The sequence below is a fragment of the Alexandromys fortis genome, unplaced genomic scaffold (assembly GCF_014885135.2).
Source record: "Alexandromys fortis isolate MF-2015 unplaced genomic scaffold, M_Fortis_MF-2015_v1.1 scaffold_116, whole genome shotgun sequence".
In the NCBI taxonomy this organism is placed as follows: Eukaryota; Metazoa; Chordata; class Mammalia; order Rodentia; family Cricetidae; genus Alexandromys; species Alexandromys fortis.
Genome location: NW_026067998.1, coordinates 4,819,466 through 4,846,121, shown reverse-complemented (window position 1 = coordinate 4,846,121; position 26,656 = coordinate 4,819,466). Strand labels below are relative to the sequence as shown.

The window sequence follows — 26,656 nt, the reverse complement described above, 5'->3', positions numbered from 1 at the left end:
CCATATAGCAACCTACTACTATAGCCTAGCCATTCAATAGCTTAATGGAATGACCTTTAGACAGAGTTTAGCCTAACCATTCAATGATATAACCAAATAACAACCTAGATATGCAAAATACCTAACCATATAACATCTTAACCATATGTTTTCCTGGTAACCATAAGTTTTCCTGGAGCTGCCTAGACCCTCTTCACAGGCTGAGAAGCACACACTGACACAACCATCCTCTTAAACAGCTAGGAACCTCTGGGGGGCAATTGCAAGGCAAAGAATTCCCTCCATTTGCTATATTTTACTATTCCCTATCATTTATTTGAAAGAGAAGGTGAGGAAGGTCCCATAAGCCTCCCACTTCTTCTCTGAGTGTTAAAAACTGAGTAAGATGTTGCTGCCACCTATAGGAGGCTTGCAGTCATCTCCACTGTAGCTTGTCCCCGTATCTGATGATTAACCATTGCCTTGGCACCTTCAAACATCACTGCCTAGCCCAATCGCCATCAGAGATGTTTTCTCTGGCAGCTGATGCAGAGAACCACAGCCAAATACTAGGCACAGAGAGAGCCCAAATCGGAGCTCTCCATTGGGACCCTCCCCTTGGAGCTTAGAGAACCCTGAGGAAGAGGGGAAAGGAAGAATGGTAGGAGCCAGAGGGGTCTAGGACACCAAGAGAATGCGGTCTACAGAATCAGCTAAGCAGGGCTCAGAGACCGAAGCAGCAATTATGGAGCCTGCATGGGTCTGCCTCAAGTCCTTGACATATATGGTTGTTAGATTGGTGGATTTTGTTGTGTGGAATTCCTAAGAGTGGAAGTGGGGGCCTCTCTGACTCTTTTGCCTTCTCTTAAGACCCCTTTCCTCCTGCTGGGTTGTCTCGCCCAGCCTTTATATAACGGTTTATGCCTAGTTCAACTGATACCTTAGGAAGCCTGCTCTTTTCTGAAGGGAAAAGAGGAATGGATCTAGGTGTAGGGTGGATCTGAAGGAATGAATGGAGGGGAAAAGTGGTTGGGATGTGTTGAAAATAAAAAGGGAGGAACAAAAAATAAAGGAGGGAAAAAGGGAGAAGGAAGGAAACAAGCAAGCCAACTCACACCTTTGCCAAGGTGGTCCATTTAGCCTGTCATCCTTTCCCCCTTCCTGACATAAGAGGCCTGTATTTCCACATCCATCTGGACACAAACCATGACCCGACCCTGTCGCAGGAAAGAGACCTATCACTCTATCATGGGGGACTGCCCTTCCAAAGACAAAGATTTGATGTTCTCCTTAGAAAGGGGCTAGTGTCCCATCACCAAAAAGCTCCCCTGACTTTCCCTTCTTTTCTTCTGAACATTGGCCTAAAATTGGGCTGGGATTCTTAGCCTTCTGTACTTAGCTATGTAGAGACTTTCTTATGTTTACAAAGTGAAGAAAAGAAAGGGGGCATTTATAAAGAGGCCCATGAGGTTAGGAGGTGATAGATTTCCCACCAGAGAACTGTTCCTTCCTCTCGTGTGTGACATCTTCTCAGATGTCACAAGAGCTAATTTTAAGGAAAAACATTGCGATGATCATTAAAATGCAGGTGTCTCTCCATAGCTCACAAGTTAAATCTTTATTATTTCAATGTTAGATAAATACTTAGATTTGAAATTGGTGCCCACAACTCCTTTGTACACATAAAAAATGCAAGTGGTTCTGAGACTCACAGAAAACCTGGCCATTGGGGTCACAGCAAACATAGCAAAGCATATTAAATACCACCACCATCAACAACAAACTTGAACCCCCAAAACTGATGATAAACTTTGTCAACCTCAGGGCTGTAGAGCGACATCCTTAAAGAGGCCTAGGATTAAACTTTTTGCTCTTGTGCAAAACAGAAACTTAGCTGGTTAACATCATGCCATACTGTACCATTTGAAGAAGTGTTTACATTTCATAATTTCATCTGACAACGTGTGATAAATTGTGCCTTTGAGAAACTATAATTTCTTTCAGAACACTTTGAAGGAGAATTTCAACATTCCTCTGTATAATTATGATTATCCCTAAGACAACTGGGCTCTTTGGTTGGGTGGGGGAATCCATGTCTAAGCTGAGGAAACCCACAAACCTTTCTAGATAAGCAAGAAAATTAGAATAATTTCAGGGATGGATAGGTTCCCTATGAAAAAATACAGAATTTATCTGGAGGTTTGTCTAGACAAGAAACTGAAGTAGAAGAAAGGGTGGGACTAGGACAGAGGTAGAGCCAATAACAGAGAAGGTCCTCCAGGAACCAAATCCTTCCTGCTGCTACATAATAACTGAGAGTGTCTGTGGAAGGGAGAGGAAGCCACACTGGTCCAGGATGCTGACAATCTTGCCACAGCTCTTCTCAGGGGGAAAGTAGCAGGGACTTGACAGCCCCAGTCACTTAACCCTCATTGACAATATACACATGAAGGTCTGATTAGGGAGCACTTTTCCCTGGCATCTGGGGACAGATGATTTGCCTGATGGGGCCTCTTATCCGTCTCTGGTGGCATTTATATCACACCAGCTAATGATGACATATAGCAGTGAGGGTAACAGGTAACTCTGCTTAAGTGATGTCATTATAATATTTCAGATGTACTGTAATAGGGAAAGGCTGCTTTCTATTGCATAATAAAAGTGTCCATTTCACATGGAAGAGGGTTGTATGCTTTAACCTTGATGCCTCTTGCCTTTATGTCCTAGATCTATTAGAAACATGCACCCGACAGATACCGAGAATAAGCAGAAGGAATTCTGTGTATTTTGCTAGCCGAGAATCTGCCGCTGCTTTGGGATTTAATCATTTCGGAGAGTGGTCTCTTAATTAACAACAGCAGGCTTGCCACCACCAAAGTTGCAGTGAAGGTTTTTGGATTATTAAAAGTTGAAGCCTGCTCACGAGTGGAGGCAGCTAACCTCCTCCTCCTCTCTGTAATTACTGTGTCAGGAAGCACGTGCATCTCACCTGATGGAGAATTGCTGTTCCTTGCCTTGAGATTCTTTCATTTTGTGCAGCTCTGAGGATCTTCAGTTTCTCCTGCCTAGCACACGGGGCAGGAAAGAACAAATGGCCTTGGGTACCCGGCAGGACCTTCTCTTCCAAGTGTCTCCAGACATCTTCTCATTATTTTCCCTCCCTACCGTGCCCAGCCATCATTTCCCTTGACAGAAAAGGCTTCCCATCTCTCTTTCAAGGAAAACGGCATTTTTGTATTATGATGCAGCTAGTCTGTGATCTTGGGAATCATACTGTCTAATTCAGCAGCTTCACCTTTGTATTTGACTTCCCCGCAGCTTCCTGCAGCCACTAAACTATAAAGCAACATGAATTCATGTAGCATGGGGGCCATGGCCCCTGTGGCCAGAGGTTTCTGTCTCCTTTCCAACAGCTCAAAGCTGATTTTCTTATTTTATACCCCCGACTCTGCACACACCTCGTCTTTATCTGTAGGTTATAAAAACATTCTTCCGGGCTAACGCTGAAATGATGTTGTTATCGTTCTCATGTTACCCACCCAAATGCTGCTGCTCAGAGCGGTGAAACCATTCCCAGTCAGAGGCAGGAAGGCAGGCTTTCAAATTCGCACCTGCAGCCTTGGGGTGAGGGGAACGCTGGAGGACTCCTCTCCTCTTTGTCATAGGATCCTTTCTGAAACTCTACTTCAAATTTTCAAATATCCTGTATTAGGACTGTGCTCATTATACTAATGAAGTGAGTCATGGGTCCTACAAAGCTTAAGGGTGGGGACTTCAGAAAGGCTAACAATGTGAAATTTCTGGGTGGGAACTTGGCATTAGCCTCTAGCAAAGAAAGGAAAGCTGTGGATTGAATTTAGACTCAAGGCTGACAGTTCATCCAGGCATAATCGTATAATACAACCTCCGTAAAATGCTGGCACTGAGGACAATCCTCTGACTGGTAAAGATTTGATATACCAGGAGTGTTTCATGTATCTACCATCTCATGGGCATTGTGTATATAAAACTAAAATAATTAACTATGCCATTTTGCTTGGGTTTGTTGGCCATTCTAGAAAATTATCAAACCTAATGGGCATTGTGGGGACTTCGTGCCTGATAGCTGAACCATCAGAGGTGTGGCCAGTTGACTCCACCTGCAGATGGCATCCAAAGTGAGGGAAGTCTTCTGGATATGAACGCCAACTTATAGAGTAAGCACCAACTCTAGGTAGCAAGTGATGGAATGATAGTTCAATGCCCACATTTTTAATGGAAATAGAATAACTATTGCTAAGCGTAATGTTCTGATTTCCACTGGATCCTTAAAATACTAGAAAAAGCTCCTAGACCTTTTTGTTTGACATTATAACTTGAAGCAGGGATGGACTGTGTCCTGAAGAGACAGGTTAGTCAAGTAAGATAGAAGATAGTGCTCAAATCATGGCCCCAGACTGCACTGTAGGAGACTATACATTATCACTTCCTAGTGAGATGTGTGAACCCATAAGGAGTAAGCACTTAGAAGTTTTGACAGTAATTGTCATGGCCGTCACATTCTGCTACACAAGAAAACACCAAAGTAGAGCAGCGAGGGGCAATTTGGGCAATAATGATCCTTTCCCACAGGTAGACAACAAGCTATATTTAGAAAATATAACTTTCCTTGGTATGGTTTCAAAGTTTAGCAAGCCGTAAAATCAAGATGGGTTTGTACACAACATTGCTTTCTATAACATGTTTTTGAGCATGTTAGTTTACATCTCTGGACCTGTTTCTACTTTTCAAAAATTTAAGTATATAAGTACTTTATGTGTATGTATGTTTTCATGCCAGAAGAGGGCATCAAAACCCACTGTAGATGGTTGTGGGCCACCCTGTGGTTGCCTGAAACTCAGGACCTCTGGAAAAGCAGCCAGTGCTCTTAACCCCTGAGTCGTGTCTCCAGCCCCCCACTTCTAATTCTTGGAAATGGATATAACAGTTCTTTCTGTCTTATTCAAAACTAAAAATGTCAAAGGAGATAATCCAGGGCCTGGAGCTCAGCCTGGCAACTGCTGGTATTTCCTCTAGGTTAACCTTGTGTCCCTGCTGGTTCAGTCTTGGTTGCAGAACAGGGCAATTCTTGAGGGCACTCAAGTCAGAAGGTGCCCTGTAAGGTGTTTACCTACAGCCACAGACACCCCATTGCTTTATTTAGAAGCACCAGTGGTGGACTTCTGGCAAGTTCCAGGTCGATCATGAATAACTTAGAAATGCCTACCGTAAAGCCTATAAAATATCTGAGTTGAGGCGTTGATGATGCTAGCAGACAAGAGCAGGCAAACTACACTCTTCAACTTTGCTTCCCATAACTAGATGCAGAGGGAAGGTTCAGCCATAGGTTCCCCACAAGAGTGCACAGGCATGAACGGCAGACACGTCCAGAGCCCCTTAGGTAAGATTTTTCTCTCCCAAGGCTCTGCTGAGATGGCGTGACCTTGCAACGGTCAAGTGTGAAGGTAGGAGAGAAGCTAATTCTGTAGTGCGGGATATTCTGTCTTCTGATGCCCCTTTCCGCTCCTTTTTCATAAATGCTGCCCGAGCAGCATCTGAGCAGCCTTCCCATGCTAACCGTGGCTCCTGTCTTTTTCAGGTTCCGCCCACCTCGCCGTGCTTAGAAACCTAAGGTGAAGTGCTGGCCTCAGAGGTCTGCAATGAAACCACACTTGAAGCAATGGCGACAACGAATGCTCTTTGGAATATTTGTTTGGGGGCTCCTCTTTTTGGCGATTTTCATCTACTTTACCAACAGTAACCCTGCTGCGCCTGTACCCAGCTCCTTCTCCTTCCTGGAGAACCATGGGCTCCTACCCGTGCAGGGCAAGCAGCGGGCCATCATGGGCGCTTTGCAGGAGCCCTCCTTGCTCAGGAATTTGGAGGCAAGCAAAGAGCTGCTGGGCAGTAACCCTGCCAGCCCCTTCCACAGCGGGCCTGTGGACCCACAGAAATGGGACCAAGATGGCTTTGACGATGGGGATGAGTTTTTTTCATCCCAGGTCGGGAGAAAGTCGCAAAGTGCTTTCTACCGGGAAGAAGAGGAAGATGGCTACTTTTTTGCTGCTGGTCAGCCAGGGTGGCACCGCCACACGCAGGGCGCCCTGGGGCAGCCCTCCCCGGAGGAGCCGTCGAGGCGGGCAGGACCCGCCCAGCACAAGCGAGAGAAGCTTCACCGTGCAAGACGGAGCCGCGTGCCCGAGGAGGCCTTCTACGGCGACATGCTGTCAGCCTCCATGTCCAGAGCCTTCCTGTACCGGCTCTGGAAGGGGACCGTGTCCTCCAAGATGCTGAACCCGCGCCTGCAGAAGGCCATGCGCTACTACATGTCCTTCAACAAGCACGGCGTGCACTTCCGCAGGCGGCGAGAAGTCAGGCGCACCGGGCCGGAGCTGCTGTGCGAGCTTCGCAGGCGCGTGCGTGTGCGCACCCTGGACGGCAAGGAGCCACCCTTCTCAGCGCTGGGCTGGCGGCCGCTGGTACCTGGGGTGCCACTGAGCCAGCTCCACCCGCGAGGCCTGCGCACCTGCGCAGTTGTCATGTCCGCTGGTGCCATCCTGAACTCCTCCCTGGGGGAGGAAATCGGTGGGTCCCGCGGGGGCTTGTGGTTCTTTGCATTTCGAGTTCCAGGCAGGGGCTGTGCCCAAGATGCTGGACAAACTTCATCCCTCATAGAAACTGTAGTCTATGTGAGCAGATGGCAACAGGGGGCCAGGGCATCAGGTGGGAATATGGGAGAGGAGGAGGAGGTCAAGGATGCTGGAGGTTGCTTTTATGGGCGCCAGCCTTAAAGTGGTGTAGTTCCTGCCATAGGTAGACAGACATGGGCTCACCAACAGAAAATCGGTTCTTGGTGGATAGCATTCATTTTCCCACCATTCTTTGCCAGAGAAAGTATCTACCCATCTGCCTTGCCCCTCCCCCAGCTCTTCTTTCCCTGGCAATTTTAGATTCTGCCCTCTAGGACCCCTCTAATCCAGCTGATTGCATTGCTGTCTCCCCTTAAGGGCAAGCAGTTTGGCCCTTAAGATCACTGATTTTACAAGTGTGGGTTTATCCCCTAGTGGGTTCTTTACTGGGCTCAGACTACAAATGTGGCTCAAACATAGCCTCAGCCTCAAGTCTGGACACAAAAGTTCTCACTGCAGATGTGGCAGGTCCTAAGGCAATAGCATGGAAGTGACATTCAGGAACGCATTGCTTCTGCGTGACGGAGAAGCAATTCACTGTTGCCCTTATTCTTCTAAATAGAGCCTTTAGTTCTGTGTCCTTAAAGAGTGATGGTGTCCTGCAGCCAACTCAGAAAGACACACTCAGAAACCCCCTCAGCTCATCTGTTTTTTTGGGGAATGAGACTGAATGGGAATTTTTTTTTTTAACTTAAAAACCCAGAACAACAAATATGGCCTTGTGGTGTGAGGTCCCCGTGTCTCCATGCTGACATTACATCAGGCTCATAATAACACTATCCATGTGTCACATAAGCTTGTAGCAAAACCCAGAGCAGAGCAGCCTGCAATTTATTAAGAATGAACAGTGGTTTAAAGGTCCCCAGGGTGAAATAACACCACAGCTTTTTCTCATTTCCAAGGACCAATATTAATAATGCAGAAGAGGAATTTAAGTATGCTTTGAAGCAGGCGGTAACTTATTTCTGGTTTTGTTTAGTTTTAAACACCTCTGCATCGTAAATGTAGAGTGTTCGAATGGCTCTTGCATACCAAAAAGAAATCATACCTTTTTTTTTTCATGCATAAAGGATCATGACTGGAGCCTTTCAAACTCTACTCAAAAGGTGGAAGAGGATGTGAAAGTCACGTTGAGAGCCATATTTCTGGGGAACATGAAAGACCACTGTTACATATTTGTTCGTTTCTAGTACCCAAATTTAATTTCAACTGCATGACTTCAGGATCAGAATTGTAAAGTCAGAAATGAGGAACAGGCTTAAGGAATTTGTGCGGTTATTTGCTACTTCGGCTGGTTAGTTGGTTCTGCCTTGTTTTGTCTAGGTTCAGATTTTATACCTGGGATTTGTGAGTCTTAGAACCATAGTGTTGCTCAGTTTGTAGAAACAAAAAAGCTGCTCGCTTTTGTAAGCTGGTGTGCTGGACCAATCCTGTACATGCCAAGGGCTGAGTTCTTTCCTCCCTGCTTACCTGGCATTGCCATTGCAAACCCGTATGGTCACTAGTGAGTCTCAGAGCAAAAACAGTCTCATGTTGTAGACTTTATATCTCCAAGGTATATATCCAATACCTTGGGGTATTGGAGCATGCTGCAGATAACATCAGGTTGCCCCCTCTGGAATGGAATGCTAAGTGAAGATCTAATGAGTTTCCCAAAGATGACGTGGTAAAAAATTTAAAGCATGCCCAAGGCAGTCATATGCCATAACCCAACCTTAGCTCTGCCCAGAAGGCTCTCCAGCTAAGGTCTTACTGTTCCCTGGTTTTCCAGAGTAGAGTTAAGACAGTTTGCTACTTGGCTACCCTTTGGCTCCCCCAGGTGTTTGTTTTGTGGGCATTGAGTCCTTCTCCCAAGGCCCCATTCTGTTAGACTAAGTCCTATGGAACTGTTGTTTGGGTTTAAAGAGGTATACTGATTATAAAGACCTTTACTCTGAATGTGTGACTTGAGCTGTTTTGGAAACGTGAGATATTCCTTCCAGTTATGAGACAGTTTCTTGTCATCCAGACAACAAATGACAATAATTTGCTGGTCATTCCTGACAGTTCTGTGGAAATCGACTAGAGAAAATAAAAATCCACTGTGGGGAGACATCGCAGTCTTAATGTGGAAGACCAGGGTCTGTGATATTAAACAACAGAATGGTGTCACGTAGATGGGAAAATGGGAGGTAGAGGTGGAGTATGTTGGGTGCAGAACCCACAGTAATATCTGGACCAGGTCTTGGATTTGGCAAGTTCTTTAACCTTATGTTTTAAAAGCCAAGATCATGTAGTCACTAAGCCATTAGATGTTTGCTGATCACCGTTTCTCAAGCAGATCCTGTGCTAAACACAAAGATGAATAAGTGACAGAGAAGATTTCAAATTCTGTACAATTCCAGAGAGAACCAGACCATGAACAGACAATTCCGGCATCCTGTGAATGGGACAAAGGCAAAGAGACGTAGAAATAAGCAAGCTAGAACTGATGGCAAAACACTAACCCACTCTTATTGGTGGGCAGAGAGGAGGTCAGGAAAGACTGCTCTGCAGAAGCTGGTCCAGGCCAAGGGTCCAGTATAGGGCATGAGACTAGCAAAACTTCAGTGAGTACAGGGGCCAGGAGTAGGCAGGAAAGAAGCTAGCAAGGAAGAGAGAAGGGCAACGCATGGATAATCTGATGCTTACTGTCAGACTCCATTTACCAAATGCAGTAGTATTGCCAGCTGAGAGTGTTTGCTGTAAACAGAGACCTGTTCTAGCACATTTTGACTGCCGTAAAGTTAACAGCCCTGAGTGGTACATACATTTCCATTCTAGATAGGACACAAAGCATCCAGAATCCCCTGGACTGAGTGTCGATTGAAGTTGCAGCCTGGGTCTCTAGGAATTGAGGGCAATGAGGGCTGAAGCACGGAAACCTAAGCACGGATGTTTTATTTTAGAGACATCACACATGAGCCTGGGTTTGGGGGCATGAGAGAAGTCAAGTGGAACAGGCAGGTCAGAGAGGAGAGGGACAAGACAGTGGGAATTGATAGAGATAATGGATGGTTTTGTCCTGTCCCGCAGGCCATTGGCTGGTGTCTGGAAGGTTACATACTATGACTGCTTAGTTTTTATTTTTGGGTCAGCACAAGTTAGGAGGAAGAAGAGGAGAGGAGGCAGGGTCTGAGTCAGGGCTAGATAGTGATGCTAAGACCTCTAGCATGCCTGGGTGCTCCTTGATGGGCCCTGTGGGAAGGTCAGCACAGCTCTGCTCTGGCCCAGTCATGCCTTCCGTAGAAGTGAAGCTTGACCTCATCCAGCTTGTGCTCACTGTCTGATCTGCTTCCTTCCTCTGCATATGAGTGAACGGCTTAGCTTCTGACGATGCATTACCATGCGGGCAGGTGTGCATTTATCCAGCGAATATGGAAGGTTTGAACTTATTGTCCCAAGTCCTGCTCATTGACCCCTTCCACCAGGTTCAGCAGACTCCATCACTCTGCCTCCTGTACCCTGGTAACCTTATGATTCTTGAAACCAGCATACTTTTTCCAGAAACATTCATGGTCTTCTGCCTTGTGACATTGTAAAATACTGACTGGGCCTCCTAGGGAAACAAACATTCAAATGCCTGGAGATTTATGAGGGTGATTTGATTGACTTGGAATTACATTCAATTTACTTGAAACACATCCATTACTTAGGACCCTGGGTATGCTCATCAGATCATGACCCAGGGACTGTGTCACAGGGATGGGCAGCATGGCTTCCAAAGAACTATGGTGGTGGAGACAGTGCCTCACTGGTTCCCCAGTCTTGCCCCCAAATCCTTCTGAGTCCATAGTATATCAACCGCCTGGAGTCTTCCTTTTCACTCTTGATTTTTTGATGGGTTGGCTTGAATGACCACTTCAAATTTGTGGTTCATCTATGATTTCCAGGACTCTTTCAGGGCTCTGGAAGGTAAACTCAGTTTATACCCCCCAAGTCTTTTTCTTTTTCAACATTGAACTGTTAAAACAAAAGCAGCAGAGGACAGTACTGATGGCCTCTGAGCATATGCCTGGGGTAGGGTGTGCAATACACTGGTCACCATGGTATCTTCACCACCAAGTGGAACAGTACACCGGAACAGCGTCGTGTTCACTGTGAACGGCTGGGGGGCTGCGTTCAAAACGAATGCCTTCACGAGGGCTCGGCCCTTTGAGTGCAGGAGTTTTTCAGATCCCATGGGACAAAGTAGGAAATGGGAGAAAGAACTTGTGCTGATCAATGGGAAGGCCCTGCGGGATTGAGCTGAAGGATGAACTAGCCACTCGTGCCGTGAAATCCAGCTTTTATTTGAAAAACAGAATAACTGACAGACAGACTTTAATTATTCAGATCTGGACGCTTGGCAAATTTCTTCTCGGGAAGGAATTAAATGAGACTGTCACTCTGAGACAGACAGGGTTTTTTGCAGTGATAAAAAAAAATGAAGCTTTCAACAAGGAACTTGGAAGCTTCCCGCACTTGAAAACTTATGAGATCCATGGTATATTAACCAATATGGCCTGTGGATAATTTATAGTGGAACATAACAATATTCAGAATCACTCTCCAACTTGTTTCCAGAGAGTTTTTAGATTAACACTGAGCAAAATTTTACATAGATAGACCCCCATTTTAAGAGCAAGACAGAAAGGATTATAAAATAAAATTGCAAGCTGGTTGGACTCCTTTTATATAGCCATTCATTTTAATTTTAAAAAACAGTTTATTTTGGAAGACTTATTATTTCAGACACAAATGTATTACTTTCTACAAGGAAGATAAGCTGAACGGTGGGCACAGACAGCAGACTGCAGAGGAACCCTGCTTTGCGTTTCATAAACAGACGTTGTCAGCAATTTATTTGGAACAAAACAAAAACCAAAAAACCCTCATTGACATTCTTTTGAGATACAACAATACAACCAGCTCTTAACAAACTACCACCTACCAAGTATGGGTAAACTATTGAAGAATATCCAGTTCTCTGGAAGAAGGTTTAAAGTCTAATCTGTTTGTGTGGGTGTGTATGTGTGCATGTGTGTGTGTAAAAATTCCTGATAACAAGATTAAAATATGAACTGTCTGTTCTGTATAATACAATTTTTATAGCTCAAAATTTTCGACTTTTATTATGCAATATATAATTAAAATATAAGTAAAGCAGTCCATTGCAAAAATGCAAAGCAGTACTTAACCTGTGAAAGTCTTCAAGGGTTTTTGCATTATCTCTGCAGAGCTTAGATTCCTTGACATATACAGATTTGTAAGGTTTATTTTTTTCTTAAGAGCCATATAGTAAATATTTCAGGCTCTGTGGGCCATGGAGTCTCTGTTTTTAAGGTCAGTTGTGCAAGGCTAGACCTTGCACAAATTAAGTGTGTCTGGTGTACAGCTTCAGTCACTAAAGCAGAGGCAGACCACATTTGGCCTACGGATCATAGTTTATCAATTCCTCTAAACTTTTCTCCTAAAGAATACTGTATGGTTTTGTTTTGTTTTGTTTTGTTTTGTTTGTTTGTTTTTTGAAGTCATGGCCAAAACAAACCACTTATGTATTCATTGTGCTCAGAATTTCTCAATAAAAGTAGGTACCTCTTAAAATTATTGTTTTGGTGGGGCATGCCCAATGGCTTTTAACCGTTAATGAGTTCGGTAAAGACTCTGAGAAAGGAATAGCAGAGACCTCTCTTATAAGGCGGGTTGTCACAAGGATTTTATGTAGAACATGGTCACTGTAAATGCAGTATCTCTGTGTCCTTGTGACTTCCAGCATGTCAGAAAGCTGTGAGTTTGCCCTCACTCATGCTGCCAGCCACTATGCCTGCTGCAGATTAAACGTGAATATGCATGGAATTCTTTTTGTTTGCTTGTTGGTATTAGTTTCAATGTGCTTGTCTATATGTCTGTGTGTGTGAGTGCAGTATTCACAGAGGACAGAAGGGGCTGTGAGATCCCCTAGAGCTGCAGTTGCAGGTGGTTGTGAGCCACCATGTGGGTGCTGAGAATTGATCTCAGATCCTCTGCAAGAGCAGCTGGTGCTCCTAACTGCTGAACCATCTCTGCAGCCCCCATGCACAGGATTCTAAAAGCTAAAGGTGATCGTAGAAATTCTCTTACTATTTGCACCAAACCTTGGGCTGCTGGTGACACTGGTAGTTTCTCTAAATTCAGGGACTCCCTGACATCCACAGTGGGAGATGAGGCTTCATGGAAACCAGGACTGTTTTTCTTTTAAACCTCAACCTTCACTAAAAGCTAATAAAGCAGAATCAGAGGCTGTAGTTTTTGGTATGTGAGAGAAGGCAGCAAGATTAGATGCAGTTCTTACCATGGGTGACCTAGTGACTTCAATTCTACAGGCTAGGAAGCTCCAGGTGAGCTGCCTCCAGGCTCCCAGCGTCTTTACCTTTTCCTCTAGATCCAGCTCCCACATGTTTTGAAACTTTAAGGGGAATAATTATACAAAGCATGACATTTGCACAGTGTGTGTGTGTGTGTGTGTGTGTGTGTGTGTGTGTGTAACAAGCATCCAAATGTAACTTAGACAAAATGGGGTTACCTGTAATCAGTTGACTTTGTGTATGTTTAGGTGTATATATATATATATATATACATATATATATATATATATATAGTAATTTATCAAGAAACAAGAGAACACATCCCAAGAAATGTATCATTAGATGGTTTTGTCAGTAGTGAACATCATAGAGTATACTTAGAAAAAAAAGGTTTCTAGTTACTAGGCAGTACAATTTGGGGCAATATAGATATAGATATAGATATAGATATAGATATAGATATAGATATAGATATAGATATAGATATAAAATCTGTGAACTTGTATTGACTGGTGTGTCCTAGTGCCATGTGACTCTTCAGATTCCATGTCATCTAAATTATCTAAATTATCTAAAGCTCTGTGTGTATGTATATATTAACTTTATTAGTGGTTTCTAAGTTTCAGATATTGCAAGATTTGTTTTAATGCTTTTTTTCCTAGATTATGTGATTTCACAGAGAAAAAAATGTCACTTATGTGCCCTTAGATTCTCATGATGCAGTTTTGAGATTTAATTCTGCCCCTACACGTGGCTATGAGAAAGATGTCGGAAATAAAACCACAATGCGCATCATTAACTCCCAGGTAAGATGGATGGAGTGGCTGCCCTGGTACATTCTGTAGGCAGGTCATTCAACTGGACGAGTGGACAGAACTGTGACTAGCCATAACCACAGGATCCTGTTATTTCTGTGGATCTTTTAATCATGAAGAATTTGTGAAGAAAAATACAAAAAGAGGGAGTTTAGATGTGATTTGACTAGGAAGAGACGAGTAAGGCCCGATGAAAACTCAGATTAAGCACAGAGAAATGATTTTTATTTGTGTGTATATATCTTTGTTATATACACACAAATAAAATGGTCAATAGTTCTCAACCTCTCAATCTCCTTAAAGCTGTGACCCTTTAATACAGTTTCCTCATGCTGTGGTGACCCCCAACCATAAAATTATTTTCTTTGCTACTTCATAACTGTAACTTTCCTATTATTAGGAATGTTGAATTTGTAGTTAGGGTTGTAAAAGATGTCGTGACCCACAGGTTGAGAATCACTGCCATAGAGTATTATTCAGTTTGTGAACTGCAAAATGCTATTAATTACAGAAGAAATCATGGCAGTAAAGCTAAAGGGAACAGAAACACATGAAACATTAGAGCTTTTAGGATATCTCTGAGACTTCTATCTGTGACTTGGAAATTTGAAAAATGAAAACAAATTGCTTAATGGGACATGGAATATCACTTTTCTCCATGTTCTTAATAAGAATGTCTTCCAAATTTATGGAAAAATTATTCTCAGAAAAAACCACAATTTCTAATCTCTAAAATGTGTAGAAAAATGAGATGATCCATGATTCATGATGAACCCCTTGCGGAACAAGCTATTAACACTCTGCATCGTTCGCCGCACCAGGCAGCCAGCAGCGAAGTAAAAACAATTACCATATTTTCTTAATTCATAGATGTCACTACATTTTATTTAGTAATTTCTCAGAAAGTGATAAGCCCAACCAAATTAAAATACATGTATCCTGTAAGATACATCCTCATTTCAGAAGCATTAAAATGTGATGAAAAAATGCATTTTCATAACGGTGAAAATGTTTAATTGATAGAGAATTTTATACTCGCATGAAATGTGCTTAGATCACGCCCACCTTCTACTCCCCCCTTCAATTCTTCCCTTATCACCCCCAATTCCCTCCCCATTTCATGCATTATCTTCTTTTTTTGTTTTATAAGCCACAGATTCCACTCAGTGCAGCCGTATGTGCATGGATGCAGGGCCATCTCCTGGAATCTTAGTAGTCATTCAGAAGCTATATCCCTGACAACAGCTGGCTCTCCCTTCCCAGAAACCATCAGTTGCTAATAGCTCCTCAGCTAGGGGTGGGGCTTCATGTCAAGCAACCTTCTCTATGCTGGAATTTTGTCTGCTTTAATTTTATGCATGCTGGCACAGCTACTGTCTGTTCAAATGAGCAACTGTGCTGTTGTATCTGAAAAACACCATTTCAGGGGTAGACACCCGCCGTGTCTGGCTCTTCACTCTTTCCACCCCTTCCTCCACAATGATCCCTGAACCTTGGGGAGATGGGGTGTACTACATGTCTCATTTAGTGCTGGGCATTCCGAAGTCTTGTATCCTGTGCGTACTGAGCAGTCAGAGTTCTCTGTGTTAATCACCATCTACTGCAAAAAGAAGTTTCCCTGATCAGGATTGAAAGATGAATGCATCTCTGGGTATAACAGCAACTCATTAAGAGACAGATTGATGCTATTTGGCAGAATAGTAGTAGATTCTTCCCTAGGGCCTACCTATTATAAATTCATGACCCCATTAACAGTACCAGGCACAAGTTCCACTTTATGGAGTGGGCCTGGAATCCAGGGAGAAAGTGCTTTGTTATTCCCATAATTTTCATGTCACCATTGCATGAGTAGGCACAGCGTGCTGGGCCAGACATTATATAGCTCACAGGGTTCACATTTGGGAGAGACTTCTCACCTGCAGTAGCATGCCTAGCACCCCAGCGCACTATGAAAGATACTCAGTAGGCTTGAAACCTCCAGTGAGTGCCTTTGTATCTTAGACTAAAGTAGGTGGTGTCTGCAGTAGTGGGCTCTTAACATCAGTGTCTAGAGAGTAACAAAGTACAGTGGCTATAAATTACATTGTTTGAGGGTCTCTGGAGCCACACTGATCAAAAAAGAAAACCCCAAAGAGGCACCAATCTGGGGCACTGGCCTTCTGTTTTGATAGCTTGTGGTGTCTGGAAGAAGCGTTGCCCCCCTATTTAAACTCTTTTTACATGCGTATGTTTTTATTTTAGGAAGCTTCTGCAGTAATGGGCTTCCTTCCATAAGACTTCTCCACACACACTTATCCCTACACACACTTTGTTCTGTACCCTGCCTTCCTATCCCTCACTCCACTCAACCGCTCTTGCTCCATTGTCTCCCTTCTCCCCCTTCCTGCCATCAGTGTTCTGTCCCCCATCTCCCATGATCTCTCACTGGGCTTCTGTCTTCTTCAGTACCCCAGTTTCAAAATGCACCTCCAAAGATTCAAAGGTAGAATGCAGATGTGAAAGAGAGCCTGCAATGGTTGCTTTCCTGGGTCCCAGTGCCTCACTCAGAATGATTATTTTTAGCCACTTGCCTACAAACTTCAATTTTCTTAACAGCTGAATAATAAACCATTGTGCATGTGTACTGTATGTTCACTATTCATTCACCAGTTGATGGACACCTAGGCTGTTTCATTTTCCTGCCTTGTGAGCCCAGCAGTGATGAGCATGGCTGACCACGTATCTCTGTCGTAGATAACAGAGCCCTAGGGTATATGCCCAAGTGCATTATATGGGTTCGAGACTAGATCTATATCTAGCTTGATGTGGAACCTCCATATTGATTTTCATAGTGACTATACCTGTTTACAATCCCATCAACAGTTGATAAGATTCCCCATCTGCCCATACCTATAGTTGTGTTTGTTGTCTTTTTAAAATGCTATGTGAGTTGTTCTGACCGGGATAAGTTGAAATCTCAAAATAATTTTAACTTTCATTTCTCTTATATAGCTGAGAATGTGGGACATTTTTTTAAAATGTTCTCAGTCATATGCATTTCTTTTGTGAATGCCACTTAGTTCCATGCCCCGAGTTTTAATCAGATTGTCGTTTTCATAGTATAGTGTTTTTCAGTTCTCCGTATGTTCTAGACACCGCCCTTCTGTCAGGTGTATAGCTGGTAAAGATTTCTCCCATTCTTTGGACTGATGTTTCTCTCAAGCGATGGTGTCATTGCCTATACAGAGGCTTTTCAGTTTTATGAGGTCCCATTTGTCAGTGGTTGGTCTTAATGCCTTGTGCTTGATAGCTTCTTAAAAAGATGGATGGCAGGTGAATTTGACGGATCCATTCAGCATCCGACAGGCCCTGGGAGGAGGGACAACAGCTGACACCTCTTAGCTCAGTTCTGGTTGCTCCTTACCTACAACCACCCGTGTCACACATCAGAGGTGATGAGGAGCTGGGAGGCTGCACTCGCTGAGATTTCTTCTTGCAAGGGTTGGCATCCAGAGCACTAGATTTGGCACAGTCCTGATAAAAATTAAGGACTTCGTGGCTTCGCTTTTGTTTTATTTAAAAAAAAAGCCTTTAAATGTACATTAAGTGTTTTGTCACGTGATACCAGCCTTACTCCCTCTCCCAAAGGAAAATAGAAAACCTGAGCCTTGCTTTCATTCTGCTTTTCAGTTGTGACTTGTTTTAAAACATGATTTTGAAGAACAAACACTAATAATAAAGAGCCTTCCCCCCCCCCATGTGCTTACAGATTCTTGCCAACCCCAGCCATCACTTCATTGACAGTTCTTTATATAAAGATGTTATCCTGGTGGCCTGGGACCCAGCTCCTTATTCTGCTAATCTGAACCTGGTAAGTATTTTCTTGATGCCCTGGACCGTGTATTTTCTTGATGCCCTGGACCGTGGGTCAGACAGTGCCCGATGAGTTACCCAGAGGCGCAGGTCAGTAATGGGCGCTAACTCCCACGTCTGTCATAGTCCTCTTGGTACCACTTAGAGTAGCAGAGCTTCCCGATGCTCCGGTGCTGTATCTCGGAGAAACAGAGGGAGTACAGCATATATAAAGGCTGAGAAAGTTGTATTACACCAAAAATTAGACTGCGCACACTGGCGTGTGTTCCAAGGTGATAGGATGGCAATAACGGCTTTGGAAATAAACTCAGTGGTGTACTGCGGGAAAAAAAAAATCTAAATTGTACATTATTGTTTAAATGAAGACTGTCTCTGAATTTCCTAAGGATGATCCTCTTTGGCTCTTTCTGAATGTGTTAAATTTTATGGAATAGCCATCAAATACAAGCAAGATATATTTTTTACTTCATCGCAAACTGTTACCTTCCTAAGGAAGAAACTAGCTGTGTTGGATGGAACTTCGTATGAAAAGCCAGTGAGCTCTTTTCCACAGGGCTTGGTAAAATGGGTGATAGTCATGCTACTTTGAGAGGCTGTTGGCTGAAGGAGCACGCTCCTTCAGCCAATAGCCGCTGAGATACCAGCCCATTGGGGTGTGGTCTCTCTCCCTTTAAAAAAGCAGCCACTTCCCTCTCCTCTGCTCTGGCTTCCATCTCCGCTTCCAGTGAGGGCTGTTGTCTGGGACGGTGATCTGTAAGTTTTCCCCTTTAAATAAATAACCATTCTATTAATCATAATTCCAAACTGGTGTGGGATCGTTTGTGATTTACGCCTTCAAGTGTAGAGCCTTCTTAAGATGAGTGTGGGTGAAATTGGGAAAATCTGCTTTCAAAACACAATGCTTGAGTACCAGGAGACCAGCATACTACATACTTGCTGTGGTTCTCTGTGTAACGCTGGAGTAGAACACAACATGCCTACCGCCTCCCCTGCTGTGACTGCCTCCATGCTGACCATGGAAAACCCTGGCCCAGAGCCTCTCGGGGTCACTGTCAGACCTTCAGCAAATGCCTGCTACCTCTTATCTAACCCCAGGTCTCATTGTAGCCTGAATAAATCATCATTGGAAGAGACTGGAGGGAGGAAAGGGAAGGGAGAAATTATATCATTATAACATCAAAAATAAAAAAAAATAAAATAAAAGAAATAATGAAAAGATAAAGCATTATTCCTGCTAGGGCCAGAACTATGGTGTCTCTTTGTACTTCCCTGAGTAACTGGATCCTTCCCCTCTCTCCAGCTCCAGGCTGGCCCATGGTCCTCTAGGTTTCCCCAGACATACGCGGCACTGTTTTCTTTTCATGGCATGATCTTCTGTACCCAATTTGGGTTGCTTTTGTTTCATTTTAGTGGTATCAGAAGCCAGATTACAACCTTTTCACGCCATATATCCAGCATCGCCGGAGACACCCAGCTCAGCCATTTTACATTCTTCACCCCAAATTCATATGGCAGCTTTGGGACATTATCCAGGAGAACACAAGGGAGAAGATCCAGCCCAACCCACCGTCTTCTGGGTTCATTGGTAGGTGTGTCTAGAAGTTGTTAATTAATTGTATGTGGCGTGTACTGTGTTTTTCAGCCATGGTTTGATACTCACAGTCTTTGGTTTTGCCCCATTTTCTCATCTGTGTTGAAGCTCTTCGCCCCATTTCTTTTCTATTACCTATGTAGAGCATATGAAGGCGTGTCTCTAATGCCCTGGGAAATATGAGAGCCTGTACCTGAACCAAAGGTATTGGGTGTGTTGACAAGTTTAAGCCGTTTCTAGTATTTCTTGGGCTGCTCAGGGGGTCTCCATCAGTAGAGGGGAGAGTTGTGGAGACAACATTGGCTTCATTTAAATTAAGGACACAGTATCCTCAAGTGAGGCTTGAAGCTTTTGGAGTGGCTATATCATCATAGTGATATGAAATATTTTGCAGAAAATCCCAGGAAAACCTTAGTGTGAGTGCTTTGAAATCAATGCCTCTGACAATTTTATGTGAAATCCTCAATTCTTTTGTTTTATGTATTTTATTTTATTTAAATAACATCTTTTAAATTATTTTACATACTGACCACAGTATGTTGTCACCCTCCTCTGTCTCCATGCAGAAAGGGGCAGGTCTCCCATGGTCTTGAACGAAGCCTGGCACATCAAGTTGAGGCAGGACTGAGCTCCTTCCCTTGAGTCAATGCTGGGCAAGGTAATCCAGCATGGGGAACAGATTCCTCAAAGTGCCAGGAAGGTCCTGATCTCATTGCTAGGAGCCTTACAGAGAGACCAAGCTACACACGTCTCACACACATGCAGAGGGCCTAGGTTGGTCCCATGGAGGCTCCCTAACTGTTGGCCCAGAGTCCATGAGCTCCCATGAGCTCAGATCAGCTGTCTCTGTGAGTTTCTCATCGTAACCCCATCCCACCTCCTGGCTCGTACAATCCCAGTTTTCCAAAGTCCTGTTGATGTAGGAGAGGAAATTTTGTGCAGTTTTCAGCCAAGAGTGAATGGGCTAGAATAGTGGCTAGAGAGCATACGGGGACACGGCCAAGTTTAATAAAGTTTGTTTTCATGCCGCCACCATATCAGGCAAGAATGCTAATGCAGAATTGAGGGTAGAGTCAAACATAACTATTAGAGATTTGAAATTTGAAAGGTTCAGCCAGATGGTTATAGAGGTGGAAGGTAATTCCCAGACTGAAAAAGAGCTCAGGCCACATGGGCAGCTCTCCTCCGTCCGGGCTGTTCATTGTGGATGTGGAGTTCTTTGTTTCTGTCTGTGCAGGAAGTGAGCTACAATTCATAGCCATTGAAACCAAGGAGGCTGGGAAGGCCCATGTTTGTGTTTGTATTCTTCTCAGCAACTTGCAGTCTTTCGAAAGGGTGAGGCAGGGTAGATAGCTGGCCAGCTGCGAGTGTTACTTTGTAGGGCTGTCTTTGTTCAGTGTAGCATCTGCTAGTCACAGGACTATTTACATTTCCATTAATTCCAATTAAATAGCATATAACATCTGTTTCCGAGGCGACCGGTCCTATTTTAAGTGCTCTGTTGTGACAGCCTCCTGGTGGGTACCATATTCGATAGTACTAACAGGGAGTCCTTCCAATGTCACAGGGCCCTGTAGGAAAGTGCTGCTGAGTTTTGCCAATGAAAAGAAACTGTAAAGCAGCAAATTGATAAGAAAACACTTGGTTCCCCCCGAGGCAGTCTGTGCTGTGTGGGTGGAGATCAGGCTGTAGTGGAGGCCATCTGCTTCATTAGACTCACTTTCTGCCTCTGAGCCTCGCCGGTGGGGAAGGATGGGAATCTCACCCCTGTGGGCAGTGGAAGCAACTGGGTAAGTAACAGTTACCAGTGCCCTCTGGGCATCCCCATACCGTTGTAGCCTTTATGCATCCTCTTTGATCTGGATGAGATGGAGTCGATCTGTTTGGTTATTGGATATGCTCAGATAGATGTGGGATGATGTCAACCGCATCGCAGTCTCTCTCCCACGAGAACGTCGGTGAAGTCACTGAGATGGGCTCTTTTGTTTTGTTGCTGTGACCAGGAGTATGCTCCAAATGCCTTTTTCCTGCTCTAAGGTCCTGCCGAAGAGTTGACTTGGTTCCTCAGCATCCGTTATCTCTAAGTGCTGCAGGCTCCAGCATCAGCTCCTCAACAGAACCCATTTCAGAGGGGCAAGGAGGGTTAGACTGTTTCATTAGACGCTTGTCCCTGTGGCTGGGAGCTGGTCACCATGGGGGTCTTAACCCAGAGATAGCCCAAAGCAGGGTCTTCCTCACCTTGCACTACATTCCTGTCCAACACTCTGCTGAGTGAAGCAGAGGGAATAACTCTCTTCACTCACTGCTCTCCATTTATAAGGACTGGTTTCATGGGTGATTGCTCATGTAACAGACACAGCCTGCATTGTCTTACCCATGCTGAGGAGTTTGCACAAAAGAAATAGAGAGATCTCATCCATCTGAGGCCCACACACTTGGATTCAAAGAGCCACTCACTGAAAACACTTTTTAAGATTGCAAATTTTCTGAATGTGCAGACCTCTCGTCTTTATTCCCCAAACAATAACAACTATTTATATAACATGCATATTGTTTTAGGTATTGTAAGCCATCTAGAGATAACATAAAGCACACAGGAAGATGTGCAAAGGTATATGGAATGCTGTAACATCTTCTGAGTGTCTAGAACACCTGTGGATTTGGATATCTGCATGGGGCCCTGGGTTCAGTTCCCCAGATACTGAGGAATGACAGGATTTGGTAATTGAACAAGCTCTTAAAGTTTAGCATGCCCCACATGACCTGTAAGTTTTCTATATTAGCAACCCATTTCCTGCGAAGCAACACTCAGCAACTGAAAAGAACTGTCAGGGTTATATAACCTTACAGACCTGTGCAAGTCAGTAATCTGGGGACAGATCAGTTGGATGATTCTGGCTCACAGTCTCTCCAGAGCTTGTAATCACCCATTTTTACTAAGCTATCAAACTAGCTATATTCTTTCTGTTATGCAAGTCAGTAGCCTTGCTGTGGGAGGGAGGCAGAGGCATGACTGCAGGTAGGAACCAGTGAGACCCAGTTTGAAGGCTAGCTGCAGCAGCCTTTTAAAACAAAGAGTCTGAGTAAGTGGAGGACGTTGGAATTTACATTTCTTACAGTCTCAAAGAGCACTAATGCTGCTTCTGGGGTATTCAGAGCCCTCCACTCTCAGCCTCATAGAAATAATCCAAGTTGCAGGAAACTGTAAATTCTTCCTTCCGTTGGTTCTTTCAAAAGTTGTTGGAGTTGGATGCCATGACAGGACCCAGAATTTCAACCTGCTCTCTTGTTTATCGCTTCATTATGGCCATGATTAAACACAAGTGAAATAATTTTTAATTTCCATTTACTTTAAATAATACACGAATCAATAAAATATAATACGAATCTTTATCTTTCGAAATGGTGTAGCATTAAATCTTACATTCTGACCCTATTAGATGTAGATTGCCTTTGTATTCTTGCGTTCCTTTCTTTAGCTCAGAAGCAGAAAATTCAGTCGTAAACAGCCGTGTATTTCACTGTTTGTATTGGTGTCTATTTCTTGTACATAGTGTTTCTTTAAAGTCGATTTGTTTGGATCTCACTCTTCTCACTTGCACCCCCAGCTCATCATGTCCCCATTTCTGTCCATGGCTTTCATACACACCGTTCCATGTGTCTATAAAATAGATAGGATCCTCAAATGATAGAAGATGTGTTTATCCAGGATCCTTCAGAAGAACACAGTAGAATACATGTCCATTACAAACAGGAGTCTACTAGGCTGATTTACACAACAGGGGGCAAGCAGTCAACACAGCAAAGTGTTAGAGGGAAGAGATGTCCAGAAGATCTGCTCCAGTCTAAGCTCCCTGGTGAGCTCAGAGCTGTGTCCTCACTGGGGACTGGACCCCAGCGAGGGATTAAGTCATTTATGTCCCCATGCTTTAGAATCTGCCCATTCTCATAATCAGCTTCTCTTATAGAATTGGTTTGGAACAAAAGCGCTTCATTTACAACTGAGAACATTATATTGATGCAAATAATGGGGCCTCTTTAGTTACTTAAGGAAACACTCTACAACTTTCTACAGCCTCTCCACACTTCGGTGTTGGGAAATTATCTCTTTCAGAGGTCTGCAGTTCCTGTATGTAGAGTTTATCAAAGCTAAGCATTTATTATCCCTTTAAAAAATAATAACAATAATGGGGCTAGAGGGATGGCTCAGCAGTTAAGAGTACCTGCTACTCTTGCAGAGGACCTGGGCTCCGTTCTCAGTGCCCTCATGACAGCTCACAACCATCTGTAACTCCAGTTCCAGGAGATCTGTTGCTTTCTTCTGGTTTTCACAGGCTTCTGCGTGCCTGTAAAGCACATACACTCACACAGGCAAACACAGGTATATTGAAATAAAAATAATAAATCTTTGAATAGTAATAATAAATAACATGGAAGACATGTAAAGAATTATAATAATTAAATACATATTCATATTAAATTAATTAAACTCTATTCATTAATATTAATAAGATACTTATTAAACGTTTTATGTTTATAATGTTGTTATCCCTCTAACGTTACAGATGAGTACTTTAAAATCATGTTTTCTGCATTTTAAGAGTCAAATCCATGTTACAAATTAACAACCCTGCCTGTCAAAATATTTTGAAGAATCATTATTAAAAATATGAATATTTATTGCATTTAAACATTAAAAATTAATTAAATTACATATTAATAACTGAAAGTTGTCTTTCAAAACATTTCTACATAATCCTGGATCTATTTTGACTTGGTGTCATGGTCATTACTTTATAATAAGTGAAAAATCTGACTTCTAAAATTGTGTGTGTGTGTGTGTGTGTGTGTATGCATGCACGTGCGCACTCGCATGTCCCACACCATACATGGAGAGAACAAAGGACAATTGACATGAATTGGTTTAGTCCTTCTAGCATATGGGTCCTGGGACTCAAACTTATCAGGTTTTCTGCCAGGTGCTTTCATCCACCAAATTGTCTCACTGACCCCAAAATAATACTTTTTTCCCCAAAAATCTATTTCATGAGTATGTAAGTCAAAAGAAGTCTGGAGATATTATTTGTTCTCACAGAGATATGAAAGCCCAACACTTTCACTAAGCCTTAATGAAAATAGTGCTTACTGGTTTCTTTAGCTTTGCTTGATAGCAGTTTGGGGTGAAGGTCTTGATGTGTGATCCAGGCTGACCTCAAACATGGAAATGCTCCTGCTTCAGCCTCCTGAAAGTTGAAATTACAGGTAAAATTGGCAGCCTTTTAAAAGGAAGGAAGGAAGGAAGGAAGGAAGGAAGGAAGGAAGGAAGGAAGGAAGGAAGGAAGGAAGGAAGGAAGGAAGGGGGAGGGGGAGGGGAAGGGAATCTCCTGTAACTTGATAGATTCTATAAAAGGAAGTAAATAACATTATTAACTAAATGTTTAAGCGTTTGGAAGACACCTACTCATTCTCCTCACCCTTCCTATCAGCACCTTTCTGATTTTATTTTGCACCAGTTCACGCCTCTCCCACATCAGGGCTCAGTGCGGCAAGTGCGCTCCCAGTGGACTCCCACAACCCCAGTTCCCCTTCAACACTTGCTGAGCGTGAGCGGGTGGGACTAGGTCTCTGAACTTCTGGAGCATCCATCAGTGTAACGTAGAGCTCCTGCAGGATAGTTACCTCTTCCTGGGTCACCTTGTGGTCCAAACCTTGAATTCTGCAGAGATCAGAATAAAATCAGGGCCCTAATTTACTAGCTCTAAGCTCCAATTTTTTACACATGACACAAACTCATTGTAATGAAGTTTTCACGTGGCTATGCACGATAACTACTCAGTAATCCTTAGCTGTAACTCTGCTGTGTCTCAGCTAACGTTTTGCTCCAGGTGAAACAAACCTCACTCCCAACTGGAAATCGACTGCTCCCTCATTAAAGGCCTAATCAAGCTGAAATCGCCTTTCATTTCCTCTATGGTCAAAAGGCTGTGGAGTTAGTTGCATACTGTAGTTGTTGCCTGGGGGTTGTTATTGTTGTTGAATATTTTTATTGTTTCAGAATGCTTGATATCATGGAGCCAATTATGTCAATGAGTCATTGCTCCAATCATGTACTATTACATATTACAAATTTATTCTGTATGTGACAGAAATTTCTCCTTTCTTTTAAGCTACTTCCTTAAGTCCCAAGCCTTATGTTAGGTGACCATCCTGAGCATACATAATTCATTTCCAACAGTCACCTGGTTGTATTTCTAATCGGAGTCTGCATCTGTCACAAAGTACATTAGAAGACACCCTGGAGACATATTGTAAGTCTGAACTCCCCAGGGAAGCATACAGGACCCTTAAACCTGCTGAGCCATACAATACTATAAATTAAGCTGATGCCCTAGGATCATTTAGATGACCCCAAAGGACCCATTTCTTTGGGCAGTGTTTTAATCTATTACCATTTCTCTCTTTCATCCCTGGTTAGATACTAGTGGTTGTGTCTTGGAACCTGCTGCAGTGAGGTCATTAATTCTGCTGCAGCCTGACTGAGTAGGGAATTCTTTCCTTGAACTCCTACAGCTTCTCTTTTGTCCATATGTGATTAAGTACTTTTATAGAGGGTGGATATACTCAGTGGTAGTCATAGAACCTGGCTCACCGCTGGTAGTATACAGAAAGTGCCCATGCAATCCAGGAAAGGCCAACCTCCCAGATCTTAGTGGGCAACTTATGGCCAGGAATCTAGCACACTAGAAACTGAGCTGGTTTGTAATGTCCTACTGTCAATTTATTATTATTATTATTATTATTTATTATTATTATTATTATTATTATTATTATTATTATTAGTGGTGGTGGTGGTGGCGGCGTTGGTGGTGGTGTTGTTGTTATGTAAACCACCAACATTCCATCCATTTTTCAAAGGCAACCTCTACTGGTGATATTGAAAGTAATACTTCTAAAATTTATAGTAATAACCTACTGGTAATTTTATTCCATTGTGTAAACCACTACCACTCCGTCCATTTACCAAAGGCTGCCTCTACTGATGATATTGTAAGTACTACTTCTAAATTCACAGAGGCAAGCACTATAATTTCAGGCTATTTAATACATACACAAAAATTACGTGCTTGAAAATAAGTCATAACGTCCCTTTTTTCCATTTTCTATTGCATTTTAGGATCTAGTTTTCCAATATACCGTTCAAAATGAGAACATTAAAGCAAAATAACAAACCAATTAAGCCCTTATTATGATAGTACAAAATGTATCATAACTTTTTGCATTTTCCTATAAATAATGAATCAAGTGACATAATATAAAAGAATTAAAATTGGCTTTCAAGTATTATTATTGCACATGTTATATTCTTCA

At 43.1% G+C, this 26,656-nt stretch overlaps 1 protein-coding gene across 9 annotated transcripts in view; it reads left to right on the top strand.

Moving 5' to 3' along the window:
* St6gal2 (ST6 beta-galactoside alpha-2,6-sialyltransferase 2) overlaps positions 1-26,656 on the top strand; it is a 69,663-nt gene that overhangs the window by 30,963 nt on the left and 12,044 nt on the right. For 8 of the 9 annotated variants that reach the window (XR_007595110.1, XM_050160516.1, XM_050160517.1 and 5 more), the window contains 4 exons: positions 5,597-6,582; positions 13,739-13,836; positions 17,594-17,695; positions 19,108-19,282. Coding sequence is in view for 8 of the 9 variants with exons in the window: in XM_050160516.1 (XP_050016473.1) it covers positions 5,658-6,582; positions 13,739-13,836; positions 17,594-17,695; positions 19,108-19,282 (1,300 nt within the window). In the remaining variant the exon portion in view is untranslated. Of the gene's footprint in view, positions 1-5,596; positions 6,583-13,738; positions 13,837-17,593; positions 17,696-19,107; positions 19,283-20,855; positions 24,604-26,656 lie in introns of those variants that run through there. The other variant, XM_050160519.1, reaches the window with a different exon arrangement.